The sequence below is a fragment of the Archocentrus centrarchus genome, chromosome 10 (assembly GCF_007364275.1).
Source record: "Archocentrus centrarchus isolate MPI-CPG fArcCen1 chromosome 10, fArcCen1, whole genome shotgun sequence".
Taxonomy (NCBI): Eukaryota; Metazoa; Chordata; class Actinopteri; order Cichliformes; family Cichlidae; genus Archocentrus; species Archocentrus centrarchus.
The window spans coordinates 27,016,895-27,040,316 of record NC_044355.1 but is presented as its reverse complement, the minus strand read 5'-3'; the positions used below and the strand labels follow the sequence as shown (position 1 = coordinate 27,040,316).

At 41.4% G+C, this 23,422-nt stretch overlaps 2 protein-coding genes across 3 annotated transcripts; both read left to right on the top strand.

Moving 5' to 3' along the window:
- The first annotated feature begins 335 nt into the window (after positions 1 to 335).
- Positions 336 to 11,560, top strand: LOC115786979 (plastin-3-like). 2 transcript variants are annotated; one of them, XM_030739517.1, is made up of 16 exons: positions 336 to 419; positions 3,291 to 3,370; positions 4,068 to 4,219; positions 4,512 to 4,641; positions 4,746 to 4,878; positions 4,967 to 5,048; positions 5,125 to 5,290; positions 6,977 to 7,116; positions 7,687 to 7,782; positions 8,629 to 8,815; positions 8,897 to 8,975; positions 9,076 to 9,193; positions 9,777 to 9,910; positions 10,269 to 10,392; positions 10,602 to 10,726; positions 10,875 to 11,560. In XM_030739517.1, exons 2-16 carry the CDS (start codon positions 3,310 to 3,312, stop codon positions 11,005 to 11,007), a joined length of 1,860 nt encoding a protein of 619 aa, XP_030595377.1. In that variant the 5' UTR covers positions 336 to 419; positions 3,291 to 3,309; the 3' UTR covers positions 11,008 to 11,560. The 2 variants fall into 2 exon arrangements, with proteins under 2 accessions (XP_030595377.1, XP_030595378.1); XM_030739518.1 differs by lacking the exons at positions 336 to 419; positions 3,291 to 3,370 and having other exon boundaries at positions 4,082 to 4,223.
- Positions 11,561 to 14,339: 2,779 nt separating this feature from the next.
- On the top strand, positions 14,340 to 21,974 carry LOC115787065 (cyclic nucleotide-gated cation channel-like). The gene is made up of 10 exons (XM_030739638.1): positions 14,340 to 14,428; positions 15,376 to 15,486; positions 15,684 to 15,875; positions 15,965 to 16,075; positions 16,431 to 16,537; positions 17,846 to 18,333; positions 18,436 to 18,714; positions 18,848 to 18,946; positions 21,245 to 21,622; positions 21,734 to 21,974. Exons 1-10 carry the CDS (start codon positions 14,340 to 14,342, stop codon positions 21,917 to 21,919), a joined length of 2,040 nt encoding a protein of 679 aa, XP_030595498.1. The 3' UTR covers positions 21,920 to 21,974.
- Positions 21,975 to 23,422: the final 1,448 nt, after the last annotated feature.

The window sequence follows — 23,422 nt, the reverse complement described above, 5'->3', positions numbered from 1 at the left end:
CTGCGCCAAAGGTTTTAACCTGTGAAATTGTTAAACACAAGCTACTAATGCTAATTAAACTAGTGCAAGTGTTTTACATTACAGATATTTAGCATTATCGTATAAGTTGGCCATAAGTGAGTTTTAGTTAGTTGAATTAATTTTTCTCTCTGTTTTATTAATGTAAACTTATATACTCTTGTGAAATTTTGCTAGAAATGAAAGCTATTGTCTCCCATGATGATGCTGAACCTTTGTGCTCAGATTGACTGCTGGGAGCAGGAGGGGTTGGTTTGGGAAGGGGTGGCGCTGAGAGGGCGGAGCGGCTCCGCTCACCGGGCGGTGTCAGCAGTTGAAAACGGGACAGAGAGGCAGCGAGAGGCCGACAGAGGGATTCGTCCCCCAGGGTGGTTTGACAGGGCTCCATCAGCTGACTTCAGGTAAGAGAAAGGAGGGTTTAAGGGCGTTTTCTCCTGACTCGAAGACTTATATTATATAGCTGCTCTTCATTCATTAGGAAAAAACATTTTACAGCTTAGGTGGGGATATATTTAGAGATAGTACTGAAAATACGCAGTATTTATGCATACCGGGTAGTTTAGATATTGGAAGTATTTTTTTTCCCACCCAACAATTTCACCTAATATATTATTATTTCATGACTTTGTCTTCTAGGAATACTATTTAAATCGAAGTTACATTTGCAGTATATGTCATATTACAGCCCGTTATTTGCAGCCTGTCTGATAAAACTCAAGCTTGCACAACACGTTTAGCAGTTATTTGTGAAACGGAGATGGAGGTGGGCTTTGCCACCTGAGCGCAGGAGTGTGATTGGCAGACAGTGCGGCAGCAGCAGCCATGTGAAACGCACCGTCATGCTGAACATGTGTCAGGCTTCATAGGCTACAAACATCAATCATGTGCACCAGCTTCTTTGACTCCATTAATGGACCGTTAATGCTGCTATCATAATTATAAGCTGGAGTACAGATCGCATCCAGACAGTGTTTTTTTTTTTTTTTTTACAGTGGGCTGTGCTGCTGCAGTGCTGTTCACTCAGTATCACGTGTCACAACTGAGAAACAATTTGAATTCAAATTCAGATGGTTCATTTGTGCAAAAAAATAATATGATTTGCATTTAGTGGCAAGGACATGACCCTCTTAAGGATTGTTCTTCCTCAGGCAGTGATACCTGGTGGTGGCGTAATATATTTTCTCTATATGTTGCACATATTTAGGCCTGGTTTGCATCAGGAGAGATGCTTCTCCATTCATTATTTAAATAACCTGGGGATTAACTGCTATCTGCCCACCACAGTTTTCTTCTTAACAGAAACCCTGGAAGGTGCATTTGTTTCTAGTTTTTATAGAGATATTATTAGTCTTGAACTCAAGCGCCTGTATCCATGTGTATCTGCTTGAGAAACCACCGTTTGCATGTTGACGCTCGAGTTTTGCCTGATTTTTTGTTTGTGACGTTGTAACATGATCAGGGTGCATGAGTGTTTTTGTTTGGTTTTTTTCTTCCCCAAGAGATGCTGCCCTGATCGGAAACCGGGTTTGTTTGGGTTTTTTTGAAAAAAACATACAAAACTATTTATCACAGAGGTAAAATGCTTGCAATTAAGAATATCTTGGGAGAGTATCCAAACAGAGTCAAAATTAGCAGCATAAAAATAAATTTTATGACTTTTCTTACTTCCAAATTCTCAGATTTTTCTATGTGATATTTTCAGTTAGACAGCAATGATATCTCATGCTAATAATGCTTTGTTTGTCTGAATTTTATTGGTTTCCTGCCTTAGCTTTTATTGATTGCCTGTGTGTGTAATATATCAAGTTGGCAGGTCTTCTAGTAACCGGGCTCTGCTCTCTGCAGCAGAAAACTCTTTCTTAACTAAATCATATACAGTGCAGCCTAATCTCACTCCAGTATATCCACAGTTCTGTAACATTATCTGATGGATTGCACAACCCAGTAAGTTGTCAGGCTTAGGCAGAGTTGTGTTTTTGCTATGGAAGGTTTGATCTGATAAAATGTAAATATATTTTCCAGGTAAAACAGATGCAGTCAACGATCTCTTGCATTAGCCTATTGGGTGGCAGTACAAAGTTATCCTTAATGACATTTGGTTACAGTTAGTTACCCCTTCCTTTAGAACAGCTTTAATTCTTTATGGCATAGATTCAGGAAGCTGTCGTAAACATTCCTCAGAGATTTATACTGACGTGATAGCGCCACACAGTTGCTGTAGATTTGTTAACTCCACATCCATGATGCAAATGTCCTGTTCCACCACATCCCAAAGGTCCTCTTTGGATGGAAGCCATTTGCATACAGTGAAGTCACTGTCATGTTCAAGAAGCCAGCTTGAGATGGTGGGCCTCAGTTTCCTGTTCTTAGCTGACAGCAGTGGCACCTGGTGTGGTCTTCTGCTGCTATAGCCCGTCTGCTTCAAGGCTCGACATGTTGCGCCTTCAGAGATGCTCTTCTGCATACCTCGGTTATAATTAGTGGTTATTTTACTTACTGTTGCCTTCCTATCACTTTTTCGCCCTTTCTGACGCTAAGGTTGAACATCAGCTGCTCGTTTTGACCATGTTTACACACCTAAATGCACTGAGTTGTTGCCATGTGATTGGCTGATTAGATATTTTGTTAAGCAATTGTACAGGTGCACCTAATGAAGAGGTGTAAATAACTATCTACATAAGGTACAACAATAACCTCCTGCTTTAGAATTATATACCAGTGGCAACCCATTTTATTCTATTAGAAGACATAAGCGATGGTAGGTTGGTGTAACTACACTGCTAAATGGCCCTGTCTTTAATAGACCAAGCTCCTGGCTTCTTCCTGAATGAGTTAACAGGGTTTTGCTATCTGAGAGCTGCAGTATGGACTGAAGCATTTAGCAGTAAATGGAGAAATAATGAACACGCGGTACTATTGCAGCCTATAGACAAAGATAACAGAGCAATGAGCCATCCTAATAAACAAATGTCTGTGTGTTGTCCTTAGGGATACTGCTTTATTCAAGTGCAGCCATGTGTCTTATGCAAATAATTAAAAGCATAGTGTAGCAGGAAAACTGTATTCCAGACAGCAGTAATCTGATCACTGATGAAAATATGCACTGCTAAAAATACAATTATGGACAGAGGGTTAAATTGAAGCACTGCAATCAATTGAGTGATAACGCATGCATAACTAATCACCATTCAAAACCCTTTAAAAGTCATTATTTCTGATGATCTGTGTCAAGAGTTTGTACCACCACTTACGCGCTCCGTTTGCCTGTGCAGGTGACTCGTAGGTGTCAGAATGTCAAAATCTTTCAGTCCTGAGGAGATAAAGGAGATAAAGGAGGCTTTTCAGAAAGTGGGTGAGTAAAAGTGTGTGTGTGTGTGTGTGTGTGTGTGTGTGTGTGTGTGTGTGTGTGTGTGTGTGTGTGTGTGTGTGTGTGTGTGTGTGTGTGTGTGTGTGTTTCACATCAATTTGTGAAACATCTCTCTTTGTGCGTGCTTGTGTGCATGTGCCACATCTGGCAGACAGAAGCTTTGATACAGCTGTGTTCCAGTTATCATCTAAAGGATTAGTTCAACAAGTTTTATTCCAAAAACATTGGGAAACTGTGTAAAACATAAGAAGAGAAGAGAATGCTGTGATTTGCACATCATTTCAATTGAAAATACTACTAAGTACACAGCTGAGACTTTAGGGCGCTGACTCATACTATGGACAGTGCTGTTGCGATACTAATGCATTTTGGCTCACAGTAGCAGCATATTTTAGTCCATAACCTGTATGAATTCATAGCTTAAGTGAATGTTATTAGTAGTATTAGTGAATGAGGGCCAATGAATCCTATTTTTGAAAACCATATTACTCTTTTCTGGCTATTTTCTCTATATAACAATAAGAAAGGAGCTTCTTTTGTGTGCAGTTTGTTTTAAGTATAGATATCTGGAACACTCATTGTGTTGTGACAGTTGTAAATAATGAATACAAGTTTAGGCTTAAATAAAGTGTTCTTTCCTTTCTACGCTGCCCCTCCTGCCTCGAACCCCTCCCATGTCTAGATGCTGATGGCAATGGCTACATCAGTGCCCATGAACTTGGCAGTCTCTTCCGAGAGGTTGGCTGTCCAGTCCCTGGATATCAGCTCAGGCAACTCCTCGAGAAGCTGGACATAAACCAGGACAGCAAAATTGAATTATCGGAGTTCGAGGCTGTAGGTAACACTAACTAACTAAGTATAGTAATTAACAGCTTTGCTAACAGTTAACTCACAGACGTTTAACCCAAGAACTAACCAAATTATATTAAAATCTGTTTAGATATTAATGTACCGTTACTGTTTTTACTTAATTAGAAACTAAAATTGAGAAAGGCAAACTGTCATAAAATATTAAGCTATAAATGACCTACATCGATCGTTGCCTTGAGGAATATACAGTAATCATAGTTTGATTGGCTCTAAGCTGGTGTGTGCGTGTGTGTGTTTGCATATATTATATTTTCAGATCTTCAAGGACCTGAAGGATGACCGCATGGCCCAGAGTTTCAAGAGCGCTCTCAACAAGAAACAAGGCATTGTAGCCATCGGGGGCACCAGCGAGCTCTCAAGTGCAGGAACTCAACATTCAATCTCTGGTTAGTAACGCTAGATATAATCACCGTTTGTCACCTATCACACGAATCTCTGATCAAACATCATCACAGAAAAGGATCTGACACCTGACTTCATTGTGTTCCAGAGCAGGAACGCTTCGCCTTTGCCAACTACATCAACTCTGCTTTGGAGAAAGAGCCAGACTGTAAGCACGTTCTACCCATTAACCCCAACACTGAGGACCTGTTCAGAGCTGTCGGAGATGGCATCGTGCTCTGGTAAAGCTAAGTTATCTTGAGACTGTTGTTTTTAAATGTCACGTCCAGCCAGCGTGCTAAGATGCTTTCCTCACATTCACTGTTGCAGTAAACTCATCAACCTCTCTGTGCCTGACACCATTGATGAGAGAACCATCAACAAAAAGAAGCTCACTCCTTTCACCAAACAGGTCAGCTGCTTACATTTGCTACTTAGTCATGTGCTTATTCAGTGTGATTTAACCTCTGACTTTTCATATCCAACAGGAGAATCTGAACTTGGCTCTGAATTCGGCTTCAGCCATCGGGTGTCAGGTCGTCAACATTGGAGCGCAAGATCTGAAGGAGGGCAAACCTCATCTGGTGCTCGGGCTCCTCTGGCAGATTATCAAGATTGGACTGTTTGCTGATATAGAGCTGAGTCGCAATGAAGGTACGGTATGCAGCAGTGCATGTGCAGGTAGAGTTGTCTGTGGAAGGGGAGCTTTGCATCAAATTTAAGCTGTGAAAAAATAAAATGAAATTTAAAGGGAACCTATTATGTTTTTTTCCCCCTATATTTTCTATCATTACACTTCCTGGCCCCAAAAAAGTGACTCACTCTAAAATATTTAATTGGACTGCCCTTAACTTTAATGACAGCATGCATTATTTGTGAAACAGTTTGGCTTAAATTGGGCCTGTGACATCTTTTCTTTAAGCATATGCAATCTCACTATACTTATTTCTGTCCAGAGTTGCATACATTTTTTTTTTTTTGCCAAGATCTTATATTGATATTAGGAGAGTTAGGCAGCTTCCTAAATTTTTTTCCACCACATCTCAAAGAATCTCGATGGGGTCTGGACTCAGGCAGGCCACTCTCCAAGTTAAAACGATGTCTCCCTGAACCACTCTTTCACATTTTGAGCCCAGTGAATCCCGGCTTTGTCATCCTGGAATAATCCTGTGCCATCAGGAAAGAAAAAATCTATTGATGGAAAAGCCTGGTCGCTCAGGACACTCAGCTGACCACATTTTTTTTGAGCAATATGACATTGCTCAATGTAGACCAGACCGACTGGGGCTGAAACAGCCCCAGATCATAACGCTGTCAATAGGCATGATGGGTGCATCACTTCATCCATCTCTCTTCGAACCCTGATGCATCCCCCTCACTTTGGAACTGGGTAGGTTTGGGTTCATCAGACTACATGACCTTTTCCATTGCTCCAGAGTCCAGTCATTTGTGCTCACTAGCAAACTGAAGTGGTTTTCCTAGGGCTGCACAGCTGTTTAATCCCAATCCCTTGAGCTGTCTTCACAATGTACATATGGAAATTCTCTTACTTTGAATATCAAACTTAGCTGTGAGTTCTACTGTTGATTGTTTGTGATCTGATTTCTCCAAACATTTAAGTGATTTTCTATCATGGTTATTCCAGATATTTTCCGACCACATTTTTTCCTCAAAGACGATGAAAATGATCCCCACAGTCCTTTTAGTAGTTTCAGCAATCTCCATAGTCAGTTTTTGTGCTTGATGCATGCCAATAATTTAACCCTTCTGAAACAGAACAGCATCTTTTCCACGACCACTAGCTATGGCATCCAACATTGTTGGATCAACAACCTGTTGCCAGCTGAAATAAATGAATCACTGCAGTAATTATCCAGTGGACGGCTCTTTCATATTTGCTTAATTAAACCTAGGTGGTGACTTGTTTGGCCAGGCAGTGTATATAAACTGTTAGGATGGTGGCTAAACTTTCAAATAATGAGTTTGGTATAAGTATATGTAATTCCTGAAAGCCAAAAGCTCAGGCTTCAGGCTGCTCTAAATGCTCCATATCAGATTGTTTTTCTACTCTTGGCTCATTGACCCATGTTCAAACCTTCTGTTTGTGAGGGGCAGCCAATCAGCAGAGGAGCTGAAAAGATAGTAGGGAATGGAGTGGCTGCACCAAGGCCCAATGTGACATAAATAAGGTTTATTCTGAGCCGTAAATCATACTGTAGCAGAGTCCAAGGATAAAAACATGGACCTTAATATAGCAACTGTCCTTTAAATGCATATTGGATTTGAAGTAACTCCCCACCGAGGCATCAGAGTCATTTCTTCCTCTCTCTGTGTGTGCAGCTATTGCAGCGTTGCTAGAGGACGGGGAGAGTCTGGAGCAGTTGATGAAACTCAGTCCTGAAGAGCTACTCCTCCGCTGGGCCAATTTCCATTTAAAGAAAGTTGGGATGTCCATATCAAACTTTTCCAGCGATGTCAAGGTAAGAAAATGTCTCTGAGATATCCATATCTTATAATATTTCTACGACACTATAAAAACTTAATTCATGAGTTATACTGCAGTGCTTTTCCCTCTCACACAGCGCTGTGTGCCTGAGTTAGGTCTTGTTTTATGTTGTTTCCTGGGCAGAAAATAATTTTTATGTCATTAAACAGGACCTGTTATGCTTTTCTTTTTTTATGTCATATTTATGCTGTTACATAAATGGTGGTGATTGTTTAGATTAAACATGACCAGATTTTGAAAGGGTAAGGTCAGAATATGTGCAAATAATCTCTGTAAAATTATTGTATTAGGTCTAATTTAAGCTTTTTTAATCATTGAAATTAAATGTGTTCAATAAATTATTAAAAAATACAGATAATTAGATAATTAAGGGCACTGAGCTGTAATCTGCTTCTAGTAAAAATGTGTAAGTACATGTTTATTTTGCATGATGCTCTTGAAATCAGCTGTCAGGAGAATAAATGCCACATTTGTGGTGGGGAATAAACATCAGTGTGGTCTGACGTGTCTGCCTTTGCGTTTGTGCACTTTTGTTTCCATGCAGGACTCCAAGGCATACTTCCACCTGCTTGAGCAGATTGCCCCAGATGGCAGCAAAGAGGGCGTTCCTCGAGTTGACATTGAAATGACTGGTCTATATGTGAGTTCAAAAGGCAGCTTTAAAGCCTTCATCCATATTGTTTGCCTTGTAGAGTCTTTGTTTTTAGTGCTATTCTAGTCAGGCCTAACCCTTCTATACACACAGTAGCAAATGACACAGATGAAAATGGTCAGTTTGTTCAGCTTTTCGTTTGGCCATCAGAGGCTGCACGGAAGCTCACTTGTTGTTGACCTTCTTCCTGCTTCGTGTAAGATTGTATTATGATGTCATTCTGAGTGCATCGTGAGAGAAGAGAGGGCCATTTGTGGTCAGCTTCTGATGCTCACGTGCCCATTGTTGGCGGTTTCAGTGGTGGACAGAGGTCAGCATGGGCACCCTGACTATATAGCCCCATACACAACAAACTGCAATGCATTGTGTATTCTGATATTCTGACACCTTTCTGTCAGAACTTTTTTTGAGCTACAGCAGCTCGTCTGTTGGATCAGACCACACGTGCCAGCCTGTGCTCCCCACCTGCATCACCCCATGACCCTGTCACCGGTTCACTGCTGTTCCTTCCTGGGACCACTTTTGATAGATACTGACCACTGCAGAGCAGGAACACCCCACGAGACCTGCAGCTTTGGAGATGCTCTGACCCAGTCGTCTAGCCATCACAATGTGGCCTTTGTTAAACTTGCTTAGATCCTCAGGCTCGCCCATTTTTCCTGCTTCTAACACATGAACTTTGAGGACAGACTGTTCACATGCTCCTTAATATATCACACCCACTAATGGGTGCCATGATGAAGAGACAGTCGGTGTTATTCACTTTTCCTGTCAGTGATTGCAATGTTAGGCTCAATCGGTATGTATATGTTTATGTGTCTGTGTGTGTTACAGGAGAAGGATCCTACAAAGAGAGCAGAGTGCATGCTGCAGCAGGCCGACCGTCTGGGCTGCCGGCAGTTTGTAACTGCTGCCGATGTCGTGAGTGGAAACGCTAAGCTCAACATGGCCTTTGTGGCTACACTCTTCAACAAACACCCGGCTCTCACTAAACCAGAGAACCAAGACTGGAATGTGGAGAGTAAGCATGGATTAGTATTTCCGTTCTCACTCCTCTTTGAAGTCAAATCCTGTGCCTGACTCCGTCTCTTGCAATCTCCAGGTGAGACCAGGGAGGAGAGGACGTTCAGGAACTGGATGAACTCTCTTGGTGTCTCTCCACATGTTCATCATATCTATGGGTCAGTATGTAATCTGTATTGTTTGTCAGCACTCTGATGTGCGATTTACTGTATAAATACATGTGTGTGTTCTCCTCACATACACTGTGTGTATGTGCAGTGATCTGCAGAATGCCATGGTGATTCTGCAGCTTTATGAAAAGATTAAGGTACCAGTGGACTGGGACAACAGAGTCAATCATCCTCCATTCAAAACAGGAAGTGGCCATTTAAAAAAGGTAAATATACAAACTGCTTCATTTACAGAAGAGTTTTGTATAAAAATTTTTTTTAAAAAAGAGTAGTTTCATGGGTAAATGACACATAGACGTTTACTTATGCTCATTTTCAGATCCATATTTATTCTTGGATTGTAGTGGCTTTGCATTATTGACAGTTTGGCTTAAATTAGGCCTTGGTGCAGCACCTCACTGTATACAGTGTGAAACAAGCTGTTTCAGCTCCATTCCCTCTCTTTCACACAGCTATCTTCTTATTGGCTGCCCCTCATAAACAGAAAGTTTGAGCAACAGATTGGTGGAGCTTCTGTGCTCACGGTCAGAGCTGTGTACCGAAGATGGCCGAATTAAGGACATCACCTCTTACTCACACCAATAACAGTCAAAAGTAGAAAAACTGTCTGAAACTGAGTGTTTAGATCAGCCTGAAAGCTGAACTTTTGACTCACAGGGATTACCTGTCCATACACTGACCTCATTTAATATATCAGGACAATGTATGAAGTGTAAATACGTAGAGAATGCAACACTTTGCAAATTTAAAAAATCTTTACTGCTACCTCCGTCTGTATGTGCACCACAGATTGAAAACTGCAACTACGCTGTGGAGCTGGGAAAGAAAAAAGCCGGTTTTTCCCTGGTGGGCATTGGTGGACAGGACCTGTACGATGGAAATGCTACTCTGACCCTGGCGCTGCTGTGGCAGCTGATGAGGAGGTGCTTTTTTTTTTACTCCTAATACTCTGAGACACCAACGTAAGCGTGGACACAGGAAAAACACCACAGAGAAGAGCTTCATTGGAGATGTTGGGGTTGCAGTAACAGTCCGGGACAGATAGGGGGTGCCGCTGTTTCAGGATAGATTTAAGCTGTCAGGTTCTGAAAATGTCGGAGCAATGAGTCTATTTAATGTAGCCATCGGGGAACCAAGCACTGTAAGAAACACAAGAGCAGTAAAGCTGGGAAACAGCAGGATGCTGATGATTGAAGACACTGGGGATTATGGGAAATGTAGTGCTTGTTAAGGATTAAAACTGCTGATACCAGCTGCTGATATTCTTACATCCACATGCAGGTATACATTTAATGTCCTTGAAGACCTTGGACATGGAGTAGTTGCTGGAGATGATTTGATCATTTCATGGGTCAACAAGACTTTGTCTGATGCTGGCAAGAGTTCATCTTTTAAAAACTTTAAGGTAAGTTTGAGTTTTATAGTCGTTGCCAGAGAAAGTATGCATTCCTTACAAAAATTTGAGTAATTAATGTGTAATTATATATATATATATATATATATGTGTGTGTGTGTGTGTGTGTGTGTGTGTGTGTGTTTAATCATTTTGGATTATTACTTGTGAACAGGCAGGCTGTGGATGTGTGATTTTGTGTGCTCCTTCTGTCTGTTTAGGACAAAACGATCAGTAGCAGTCTTCCAGTTCTCGATCTGATAGATGCCATCCAGCCACAGAGTGTGAACTTTGTGCTGGTTAAAAAGGAAAACCTGTCAGATGAAGACAAGCTGAACAATGCCAAGTAATCACCTACTGCACACTGTTTATTTCTAGTAGTTTGGGGGGGGGGGTTGTATTTCATTATACACCCTGAGCAGTGGGGTGTTGTGATCCAGTATGCTGTGGTGGTGAGGTGGTATGCTTCTAATTACGACCCTTCCTTTTGCCAGGTACGCCATCTCCATGGCGAGGAAGATTGGCGCCAAAGTCTACGCCCTGCCTGAAGACTTGGTAGAGGTCAACCCCAAAATGGTGATGACCATCTTCGCCTGCCTGATGGGGAGAGGCATGAAGAGAGTTTAAAGGAGACACCTGTACACTCACACTCTCTGATAGGTGTTCTGCTAGAGCAGTGACTAGTCAAGGGTTAGGCCGTGTTAAAGGGGAAACCTGTTAAGAAAATAAAAATTAAGTCTTGAGTTATGACACATGGGAAATATTCAAAAATAATAACTACTTTGCACCTCTCAGTCCCACTGAAAGCAAAAAAATCAAAATGATTTTTTTAGTTTATCACTTGCTGCTGTTCCTCCTTCCCTGGACCTATTTAATGATTTCTCAGCAGTTTTACCCTCTAAATTCCCCATGTGTCATTTCCCGTTCTTAAGCCATAATAATTTTTAAAGTATATGACCAAAGCTGTGCTAGATTATAGGCAATTTATGCTTTTGCTCTGCTTTTGCTGCCATGACGACTGCAATAAAGTATGTCTAAGTCTTTGAAAGAGTTTTAGTCCTGGATGAAGCTAAAATCAAATTGTAACTGAATAATTGAATGCTTTGAGTTTTCATGTGAGAAATACTTAAAAATTACTTTAAAATCCTCGTGTACAATCAGATCTATTAAATTTGTTTTCCATATATGACCTGCTTGTGGTGTTCTGTTTGTGTTTCCTTTTTGTTCTGTTTTGGTATCAAGGACAAATGAAAAGTTCATTTTTAGGGGCCCACTATTGGAGTCATTTTTTTCTTTGTTTACTGCCCCGAGTAACACATCGGGCATAGTTACAGGCATCATTTTTTACTTTGGACCAAGCTAGCGGTTTCTATCTGCTTCTAGTCTTTGTGTTAAACTAGGCTAACAGCCAAGTAGGTTGATTAAAAGTTACACCTTTCCCTCAACAGGGCGCATAAACGGCATTTCTTGCATTCAGTGCATTTTAAATCCTTCACAGCACAGATTCAACAAGGTGCTGGAAACATTCCTCACAGATTTTGGTCCATATTGACACGGCAGCGTCGCAAAATTAAGTCTCCCGTTCCGCCACATCCCATAGCTGCCTGTGGAGGCCATTTGAGGAAGGTGAACTCAATATTCAAGAAACCAGTTTGAGATGATCTGAGCTTTGAGTTATCCTGCTGGAAGCAGCCATCAGAAGATGGGTACACTGGTGGGTCATAAAGGGGTGGACATGGTCAGCAACAATACTCGGGTAGGCTGTGCCATTTATGCACAAAGTGTGCCAAGAAAGTATTTCCCGCACCATTACACCACCAACACAAGCCAGAACCACTGATACCAGGCGGGATGGGTCCATACTTTCATGTTGCTTATGCCAAATTCTGATCCTACCATCTGACTGTCGCAGCAGAAATCAAGACTCATCAGACCAGGCCAGGTTTTTCCAATCTTGTGTTGGAGCAGCACCCGGTGTGGTCTTCCGCTGCTGTGGCACATCTGCTTCAAGTTTCACTGTCTGCATTCAGAGATTGCTTGGTTGTGACGAGTACTTATTTGAGTTACTGTTGCATTCCTGTCAGCTCAAAGCAGTCCGATCACTCTCCTCTGACCTCTGGCATTCGCCCAGAAAACTGCTGCTCACTGGATAGTTTCTCTGCTCTGAAGCATTCAAAATCCCTGTAGAAATACTCAGCAGGTCTCCTTGACCATGTCTACGTGTCTAAATGCATTGAGCTGCTGCCATGTGATTGGCTGATTAGGTGTTCACATTAGGAAGTAGTTGAACGGATCTACCTAACACTGAGGTTACAGTTCATATTCTGAGGTACAGTTAAATATAATGATATAATTATTCATTAGAATCACCTTATATTTGTTATGCCCAATATAAACTCTCCTTTAAGCTCTCTTTTGGTGTCTGCCAACTTTGCAGAGATTATTTGCATGTTCTTTAGCTGCTACATGTCCCTTGTTGTCAAAGCTTGTTGTCAGCTTTGAGAGTTAAGAAGGAGTTCAGTATGAACAGAAGCAAAAGAGCTAAGCTATGAGGATCAAACTGAAACATTAGGCCAAAAGGTGCTAAAACACTTGTTAGAGCTAATGGGAACTAGCATGGATATTTGACTCGCCATTTCAAGAAAATCACAGGCAGAATCCAGTGAGTGTTTAAACAATGTGTCCAACATGCACAGTACCACTACCTAACCTGAGTGGAATGCAGTCAATATTAACTTTATTGAATATACAGCAATGTGACAGCAATGAATAAGCCTTTGTTTTTGTGAAACTGTCTATTCCTGCTGTCCTGCAGTACAACAGGGAAAAAAACTGGGACAGGTCAGCTGTGCTAACACAGTCATGCTTTTGGCAGGTTGTGTCAACAGTGTGGTGCATTTGTCATCACTGCAGCACGGATAGTTGCTACCAGTGCTGAGAGGCAGTTGTTGCACTTTCTAGATGTGTGCTGATTATAATTCAGCCAGTTACCTGTGACAGTCAATCCCAGTTCTGACTTTTTTTTTTAACCCTGAAATGCGTTCATGTTGTGACTCTGTGTCTGCATTTTCTGCTGTTTTCTACTAGACATGACAACAAGGCATCACAACCAATCAGAACACTTGGTGAAAATATATTTACATGTTGTTTTGGATTGAAATCCACCTGAACAGAGCTGCAGTAACATGAAAGTCTTAATTCATGTGTGCAGGTGCGTGCATAAAAACAGTCCTCTCTCCCGGTAATCAGGAGAATACGCACACATGCACAAAGACACACTTCCAGTTCAGAGGCCACTTCAAACAAGATTCTTGAATTCAGATGAGCCTGCTGGTAAAAAGGAAGACACACACACACACACATACGCATGTGCACACACAATTTGCAATTTAAATTATGCTTTATGCTTATTATGCCATGTGATCATCCCTTTTTATCAGTTACATTTGTTCACTCCATCCATCCACCGTGTCATATGTGTATTCTACACTTCTTCTGCTCATCATGATTTATGCCCTGTGAATATAGAGAAATAGATTTTTTTTTTTTTTTTGAAGTAAGAAATATAAACAGATGGGACTGATTTAAAGCAAACACAGGAACTAATCTGATGGACTGACCACCTGAACACTGAAACATCACAACAATTATCAGGTTTGTTGAATGTATCGCTTCTGTCTTTCTTTCCCTCTTATGATCCTCTCATGATGTGCTGTCATAGTTGCTATGTCATCTGGTTTCCGTGGTAATGCTTGACAAAGGATGACCTCGTACTGGATGACCTTCCTTTATGACCGTGGGTCCATATAACCGAAACGTATGAGTGTGTGTGATAGCCGTGTGTTCATATTCTAACTGTGTCGTGTCTGCCTGGCTGCATGTGTGTATGTGTGTTGGGTTGGGTTCTTTATGTAGGGAACAAAATGAAAATGAGTCTTGCTGCGGTGTGTGTCTGTAGTATGACAGGTCCAGTCCAGGACTCTCACAGGCTGTCTGTGAAAACATGGACAGAGGAGGAGAGTGACCGAGCTGACAGCACACTTAGCAGGTACAGTATAATAACAGATTATTGTGTTATGTATTTGGTACAAGCAGAAGTATTTGCCATTGCATTGCAGATGCTTATATTTTTGACAGTCCCTCAAAGAATTATCCCAGTACTCTACATTTCCCCTCACACCCTATTTAGCGACTTTTAGCTCATTCTTTTGTTTTTCACACTGCACAGGTTTCGTGCTTGAGTTCAGTTTCATGGATGTCCTCAAACCCACAGAAAAATACCTGCGTATTCCCCGATGACTGTTGCATTTACTACTTGAGCAGCCAAAGAGAAATTTACTGGAGCAGGAGGCTGTATATAAAAGATCAGTCTAGCTTCCTGAATCTTTAAACCTGTATTCTTTCTTTTGGCCAGCAGGGGGCGACTGCTCTTTTTGCAAAATGAAGTCCAAGTGCAGAGAAGTTTAACCCTCCTGCTCACTTGATTTTCAAATGCAACAAAAACCTTCCTGATAAATTTATGGTCTTAATCTTTAATTTCAAGTCTTATTTATTATGTCATGATTTAAATGTTGTGCTTTATGACACCATGTAGAGTAAAACCAATGATAAACCATATTATGACTCAGCACCTGCCTACCTTGTGACTGAGAAGTTGATACCATCAGAGCAGGTAGCGTCCCAGCTGTCTCAGTTCAAGTCACTCCATCTTTTTAAACTGTGGCTGGAGCTGACAGGCTTTGTGCCTGCGTGCTGTCTAAATAAGCCAAAGTTTTAAATCTTAACAGATAATTGTATCAACTTTGTAATGTTTGTATTTTGTTGCATGATTACTGATGTGATTAAAATCAAACTATACGTGCAGGAGTGTTTTTATCCCTCGCATTGTTTGCATTGTGATAACTGCTAGTTTGATAAATTTGTTGAAAGCGCTCGCTGTAGATGCTGTTTGCTGAGTTACACGCTTTTGTATATTTGTTGTGTACAAATACACAGAGGACAGTCGATATGTGATGACACTTCTTCAGAGTTACAGCAAATGGCGGCCATTGATAGAAGAGATGCCAGTTCCCAGAATTCCTATCGAGGGCGAGGAGCTCTGTCCAGGTATGACAGTGGGGCATTAATCTGATGATCAAATATCATTCTGATATTCAGAATGATATCTGGAGACTTATGTATTTCCACAGAGTGATTATGTGATAATGAAGTTCAGTGCTTTGATACTACTTTGATACTACTTTGATAGGGATACATCTACGCACTGTAGATGCAGTCGTGGTTTTTTGTCTTTCTGTCTTCAGGATAGTCAGTATGGTGATGACCCTGAGAGAATGGGCGCAGAAGAGTTTGGCTGAGGAGACGGAGCGGCCGGATTCTTTCCTGGAGCGGTTCAGAGGTCCCGCCAACATGGATATACAGGCCCCACCCAGCAGGTTCAGCCACAGCCGCACAGGCTCAGATACAGAGCATGAAATCAGACGCCCCAGACGCACGTAAGGAAACAATAAACAGCCAACATGCAGCCAGTTTGAAACTTCAGTTGGACACTTACTGTCTGCCTGTCTTTGACTCTCTCTGTCAGGAGAAAGAAGTGTAATATTGTGGTCTTATCTCCGTCTGATGATGCGTATTATTACTGGCTGATGGTGATTGGTGCTGCAGTTTTTTATAACTGGACTCTTCTGGTTGTCAGGTAGGAAGCAAATATTGTGACTAACCACAACTATGGACTATGTTGGACTCAGGAAATTGTGAAGGCCAAAAATAGAGCTTAAAAAAAGTGATTATTTGATTATTTCCATTTATGAATACTAATGATGCTACTTTTCAACTGGATATATAAGTAGGCAGCTGCTTACATACAAGGGAGAGACATCGACCATAAAGAGTTGTGACTGTCTGCTTCCTCTACTACAAATGGTCAACCTCCTTTGCAGATAAAATAATATAACATGTTTGGATGGTAGATCTCTGTTTGTATTATTACTCTTATTAACATGGAATATCAGGTTGATATGATTTTTAGTTTGGCGTTTGTGCTTCGATAGAGCGTGTTTCGATGAACTCCAGATGAGAAACGTGCTCATGTGGCAGGTACTGGACTATATCTGTGATGGAGTCTATATCCTGGATATTGCCGTTCGGCTGCACACAGGTACTCTGATAAATTTATATTATGAAATAGACAGGAAACTGCTAAACATTAAAATAATTATCTATTTTTTTTCCCTGATAGAATCTTAATTCAGGTATACACTGCTCAAAAAATTAAAGGAACACTTTTAAATCAGACTACAGCATCAAGTGAGTTAAACCTCTGGGATATTGATCTGGTCAGTTAAGTAGCAGAGGGGGTGGTTAATCGGTTTCAGCTGCTGTGATGTTAATGAAATTAACAACAGGTGCACTAGAGGGGCTACAGTGAGACAATCCCCCAAACAGGATGATTTTACAGGTTGAGGCCACTGACTGTTTTCCCTCCTTATCTTAACTGCCTGTTTTTTTTTACTAGTTTTGCATTTGGCTAGGTAGTAGCCAAATGTTTGAGGGGATGTATGACGCAATACCTGGACCCTACAGTTGCACAGGTAGTCCAACTCCTCCAGGATGAAACATTATTACATGCCACTGCCAGGTTTGCTGTGTCTCCCAGCACAGTTTCAAGAGCATGGAGGAGATTCTAGGAGACAGACAGTTACTCTAGGAGAGCTGGACAAGGCTGTACAAGGTCCTTAACCCATCAGCAAGACTGGTATCTGCTCCTTTGTGCAAGGAGGAACAGGATGAGCACTGCCAGAGCTGCAAAATACCTCCAACAGGCCACTGGTGTGAATGTCTCTGACCAAACAATCAGAAACAGCCTTAATGAGGGTGGCCTGAGGGCCAGACATACTCTAGTGGACCCTGTGTTCACTGCCCGGCACCATGGAGCACAATTGTCATTTGCCATAGAAATCAGAATTGGCAGGTCCACCACTGGTGCCCTGTGCTTTTCACAGATCAGGTTTACCCTGAGCATATGTGACAGATGTGAAAGGGTCTGGAGAAGTTGTGGAAAACATTATTCTGCCTGTAACATCGTTCAGCATGACTAGTTTGGTAGTGGGTCAATGATGGCCTGTGGAGGCATATCCATGGAGGGACACACAGGCCTATACAGACTAGACAACTACTGTCCAACCAGGAGGAAGCCCTGGGGCAGACCCAGGACATGCTGAAGAGATTATATCTCTCGGCTGGCCTGGGAACGCCTTGGGGTCCTTCTGAATGAGCTAGTGGAGGTGGCTGGGGAGAGGGAGGTCTGGGCTTCTCTGCTTAGGCTGCTGCCCTCACGAAATGGCCCAGGGGATGGATAGATGGATGGAGATCTGATGTTACTTTAATTTTTTGAGCAGTGTAGCTGACCTTTTCACAAAAATCTCAGAACTGTGGCATTGTATTTACATTTCTTATAAATGTGAAGGTTTCTTGGATCAAGGCTTGATGGTCAAAGATGTGCGCCGTCTGAGAGAAACCTACATTCGAACATTACAGTGCCAGTTTGACATCTGCTCTATTCTTCCAACTGACCTCTTATACCTGATCCTTGGCATCGGCTACACTCCGCTTCTTCGATTCAACAGACTGCTGCGTCTGCCCCGTCTGTTTGAGTTCTTCGAGCGAACAGAAACACGAACGGGCTACCCCAACGCTTTCCGCATCTGGAAACTGATTCTGTACATCTTGGTCATAATCCATTGGAATGCCTGTGGATACTACAGCTTCTCCAAAATCCTGGGACTGGGCTCTGACTCATGGGTTTATCCCAATGCATCTGACCCTGAGTTTGGCACCTTGTCTCGAAGTTACATATACTGCCTATACTGGTCAACCATGACACTGACAACTATTGGAGAGACACCTCCACCTGTTAGAGATGAAGAATATCTGTTCTTGATATTTGACTTTCTGGTAAGTTTACAGCTGACTTGAATCCTATACAAAAGGTGTATACTGTGCGGGGGTTAGTGGCTCCAGTCTGTTAAAACAATTACTGCTGGTATTTCTCTCCAGGTTGGTGTTCTAATATTTGCCTCTATTGTGGGTAATGTTGGATCCATGATTTCTAATATGAATGCAACAAGAGCAGCCTTTCAAACACGTGTAGATGGACTCAAACACTACATGCACTTCAGACATGTTAGCAAGGTGCTGGAGCAGCGAGTCATTCGCTGGTTTGACTATCTCTGGACCAATCAGAAGACAATCGATGAACAGGAAGTGCTGAAGAGTCTACCTAGCAAGCTGAGAGCAGAAATAGCTATTAATGTTCATCTGGACACACTTAAGAAGGTAAATACCCTTGACTTTATTAACATCTCTTAGCCTTTTATCCTCCTAATGCTGTGGATTGTATGGTAACAATAATCAAAAGATCCAAATCTAAGTTCCTAAATGTAGCTTTTGTGTCTATGTGTGGACCTAGGTGCGTATTTTCCAGGACTGTGAGGCAGGCCTCCTTGTGGAATTAGTGTTAAAACTTCGACTGCAAGTTTTCAGTCCTGGAGACTACATCTGTAGGAAGGTATTACTTTTACTGGTACTCCTAAAATGAAATGATGCTTGCTACTGTGTATATGCAATGGTCATTTACTTGGTACCACAATGCATGCAAGATTACTGGTTACACTTGGCCAACAACATGCCCACATGAACAGTACAGCAATAACATCTTCGTAGATCTTTAATGGTGTTTTTAAATAGGTAAATATAAATGGAGATTGTGCAGGTTGTTATCTAAGCTCCATCTGGTATATTTTGCACTGCCTACTAAACTGTTTGCTGGCTGGCCCTTGAGGCAGATGAGATTCCCCTCGAGTTCCCTAAGGTTCTGTATGTTGTTTCTTGCTGTCCTGGTTGATACGCCTCTGCAAGTTCAAGGCAGTGCTTTTACATTGGAAAACTGGGGTGATGGTCTCCCTTCAACTTCACTGGAATAATTCCTCAGCTTCTCTGGGAAGGTCTATGCCAGGGTGCTGGAGAGGAAAGTCCACCTGTTAGTCGAACCTCAGATCCAGGCAGTGACGTGCCGTGAGGTTTATGACAGGTGGGGCACTGACTCGTCTGGAGTCAGATGTTCACATATATGAACCCAAAATAGAAGCTTACATTTCAATTTTAATTATATTAATGATTAATTATGCTTTAATCAACTCCATACTGTTCAACAATGATGGCAAGAAAAACAAAATATTCAATTTATGGTCAAACTATTTCGACCTTCCATTAAATATTTGCTCTCTTTTTAAATACATTTAAAAAACATGCATTATCTTACCTTTATTTGCTGCAGCACTGCCCCCTATCGGTGTGACATGGTACTTTCTGCCTCACCCTGTGTATTTTCACTGTGCATTTATGACTGATCACAAATAAACATGTGATACACAGTCATTCTATATCTTCGACAGTCTGTGGAACATCAGCATGTGCAGCACATGTGTAATCAAACATGTATATTGGCGATATAAAGAGAGACAACAATGGGCATGTGCGAACTGCCTGCTTCATTTATTGCATGTGACACAGCACCACCAGAGGTGAGGCACAGCACTGCACTACCTCACCCCGCATTTCTTCCATGTGTTTGAACAGGCAATGCGTAAATTCCACGATTTTGATCATTAAAGTGTTGAAATAATTCAGAAAACAGTTTTATAGAACAGTCAAGTGGTCAAATGTATTTTCTCTTATGATTGTTAGTATTTTACTTGTCATGATGACAGGACAGGTGAGGCGCTGCCTCACCTGCCTCCCCTGACTGTACGTCATTGGATCCAGGAGGAACAATGTGGTTTTCTTCCTGGATGTAGAGCACTATATCAGTTGTTCTTCTTCTCAAAGATATTTGAGGGTACATGGGAGTTTTCGTAGCCAGTCTAGACTTGCAGAAGGCATTCAGCTGCATACTTGTGTCCTGTGGGAGATCCTTTGGGAGTATGGGGTACCAGGGCTGCTGTTACAATCTATTCAGTCCTTGTACAACCATAGCAAGAGCATGGTTTGCATTCCTGGTGGGTGGTGGACTCAGCCCACCAGGGCTGTCCTTTGACACCGATTGTACTCACAATAAAAGTGGCAGAATTTCTATGTGCAGTCAATTGGCAGGTTTGCTGGTTTTCATTTTTGCAGATGATGTGGTTTTGTTGTCTTCACTAAGCAGCTTACACCAGGATGGTTTGCAGCCCAGTGTGAAGTGGCTGGGATGAGAATTAGTAACTCCGAGTATGAGGCCATTTTTCACAGGAGGAAAGGGGTGGAGTGCTTGTTCCAGGTATGGGAAGAGTTGCTGCCCCAAGTTTTTGCAACTACAGGTATATGCCCCAGGTAGCTGTTAAAAAGAATACAGGTTGAAGGCACTTCCGAGTTGGAGTCACTCCAGACCCAGAATCTATGTCCATCCTTTATTCTGTCTATGATATATATGTGCTTTTGGAGTTTTTGGAGGCAAGCTCAAGAGGCCATGTGAGGAACTGCAATTTTTGACTTTCCCATGTTTATTTTTTATTGTTTTAGTCCTTGTCATTTGGGTTTTTGTCATATGTCTATGAGTAGTATTGCTGCCAATTGCTGATATGAAAATGACTATTTTGCATGCATGTGCATTCTTCTGCAGGCAAAACATTATATCGTTTGTAAAAAAAATTTGCTCGATAGCGCTGTCAGTGGTCAGCCCCTTCAGCTTTACTTCCTTCTAGCTGAAACTAGTACCATACCTGCAAATTCTGAGTTTATTGCTGGACATGATAGTTTCTGTTGATACAATGCTGCTGTTTAAAAGCGCTAATATATATTTTCGGTCTGTATTTTTTTTTTATTCAAGGGAGATGTGGGTAAAGAGATGTACATAATTAAAGAGGGTCGCCTGGCGGTGGTGGGGGAGGATGGAGGCACACAGTTGGCTGTTCTGACTGCAGGAAGTTGCTTTGGAGAAATCAGCATCCTGAACATCAGCGGCAGCAAGATGGGGAATAGACGCACGGCTAATATTAGGAGTCTGGGATACTCTGACCTGTTCTGCCTTTCCAAGCAAGACCTAATGGAGGCGCTTCAGGAGTTCCCCCACGCCAGGGCACAGTTGGAGCAGAGGGGGCGGGACATCCTCATAAAGGAGGGACTTCTGGAGGAAGTGAATGTGTCTGCAGGGGAGGAGTTGGAGAAGAAAGTGGAGAGGTTGGAAACCAGTCTGGATCGGATGCAAGTCAGTATTGTCATGCCCCTCCTGTCACTTTTTTTTTGCATTATGGCTTTTTAGTTAGAAAAATGAGGATAATAATAACTTACTAATTATTATTGTTAATGTTACTTTTAGACATGTTTGGCCCGTCTGCAGAGTGAATTCAACTCATCCCAGCTTCGACTGAAACAGCGAATCACAGCCCTGGAAAGCAACATCACCACAGTAGCGACTGGCAGCGGCTTCCTGTCAGATGCTGATGGCAATGAGAGCATTTCTGGCGGTGATGGTGTGCGAAGTGAAATTACCTTCCGATTCTGATAGAGACAGTCGATTTTCAAAAATATCCTAAAGTAGTTTTCCTGAAGTATTTAAGACAAGCTCCTCTAATATGTTGCTGTACATTATTTTGAAGTGTTCTTTAAGCGTTTGAACAGTGGCTCACACCCTTTATGATTAAATACATAGATATGATTGCAAAGAACAGTAGAATAATGTAATAAATAAAAAACTAATAATTTAACTTCAAGAGAGGAATTTTGTAGGAAAACTAGTAGGCCAAAAAGAAGAAAAAAAAAATCCAGCTGACTTGTGTTTTAATTATGTCTTAATCTGCTAGTTGACATGAATTAAATCATCTTAAACTTAATCAAATAAGTCTAGTTAATTGTTCTAATTAAATCCTCCAAATGGGTTTTGTGATTGGCTTAGTTTGTGTGTTTCTTAGAAGGATTTTCTCATGGAAATGTTATCAGTGGTGGGGCTTGGTCCAACTTAGAAATAATTAACTTTACATTAATTTGGAGACATCCTGTCATTCTCAAGTAAGTATAACAAACTAATGTGGATCCAGAAATATTCTTCTGGATCTGGGGATTCAGTTCATGGTGTGGAGGGAATTTTCAGCCTTATGTTTGGTCTCAGACTACTCTGGGAATATCTTATCTCACACTTGATGAGGTCCCTCTTATCTACTTCATTCTTATCACACAGTATGCATTTTTAGTTTATGAATAAGTCTGTTCAAAGTGTTCCATTGATCACATTTTCTGTCACAGCCTGTTTCCTGTCATTACACCGACTCTAATTAAAGAGATTAACACAGTGGATGTTTTTCATGTTGGCCAGAAAATGAATGCCTTCTGCTTTGATGATCACAGATAAAACAACACAAGTCATTTCATTATTTTCATTCTTTTTAGCATGGAGTTTAATCTATTTCTCTGAACTTGGGAAAAAAATTCTTATTATATTTGAACAACTTTGTAATTAAAACCCTATCTGCATTAACCCAAACACTGGACGTTTATTAAGATCATGATAAATTACATAATTTAATGCATTCTTTTATATTGTGAAAGACTCTGTGCGTGTGTGCGTGTGTGTGTGTGTGTGTGCTCTCCATAGTTTAGTTTTGCTCGTAATGAGATGAAATGGTATCTGAGAAAGAAGCAGTTGGTGCTTCGGATGTCATATGTCACGTGATTTTTTTGGCCTGAAGCAAGCTTCGAAGCAGCGGTTCTATGGAGTTGTAAGCCCATGTTTCGAAGCACGTATCGAAGCTTCCACACCCTTATCGCTACTTATATCTAAACATCTCATATTTTTTATCTTTGTTTGGGTTTTGGAAATACTTTACAATAAAACTACTTTGATTGGCCTATACCTTTGCCTCCCCTCATTTTTTGTTATGGGCCATGAGCCGGCCTGTGACAAGTGAGAGCTCGTTAAATGTTTGGTTTTGTTGTTTTTTTGGCTACTTTGGTTGTTTGGGAGTTGCATTTGGGTCAGTAATTTTGGGGTTTTTGTTAGGCCTTGGTTTTG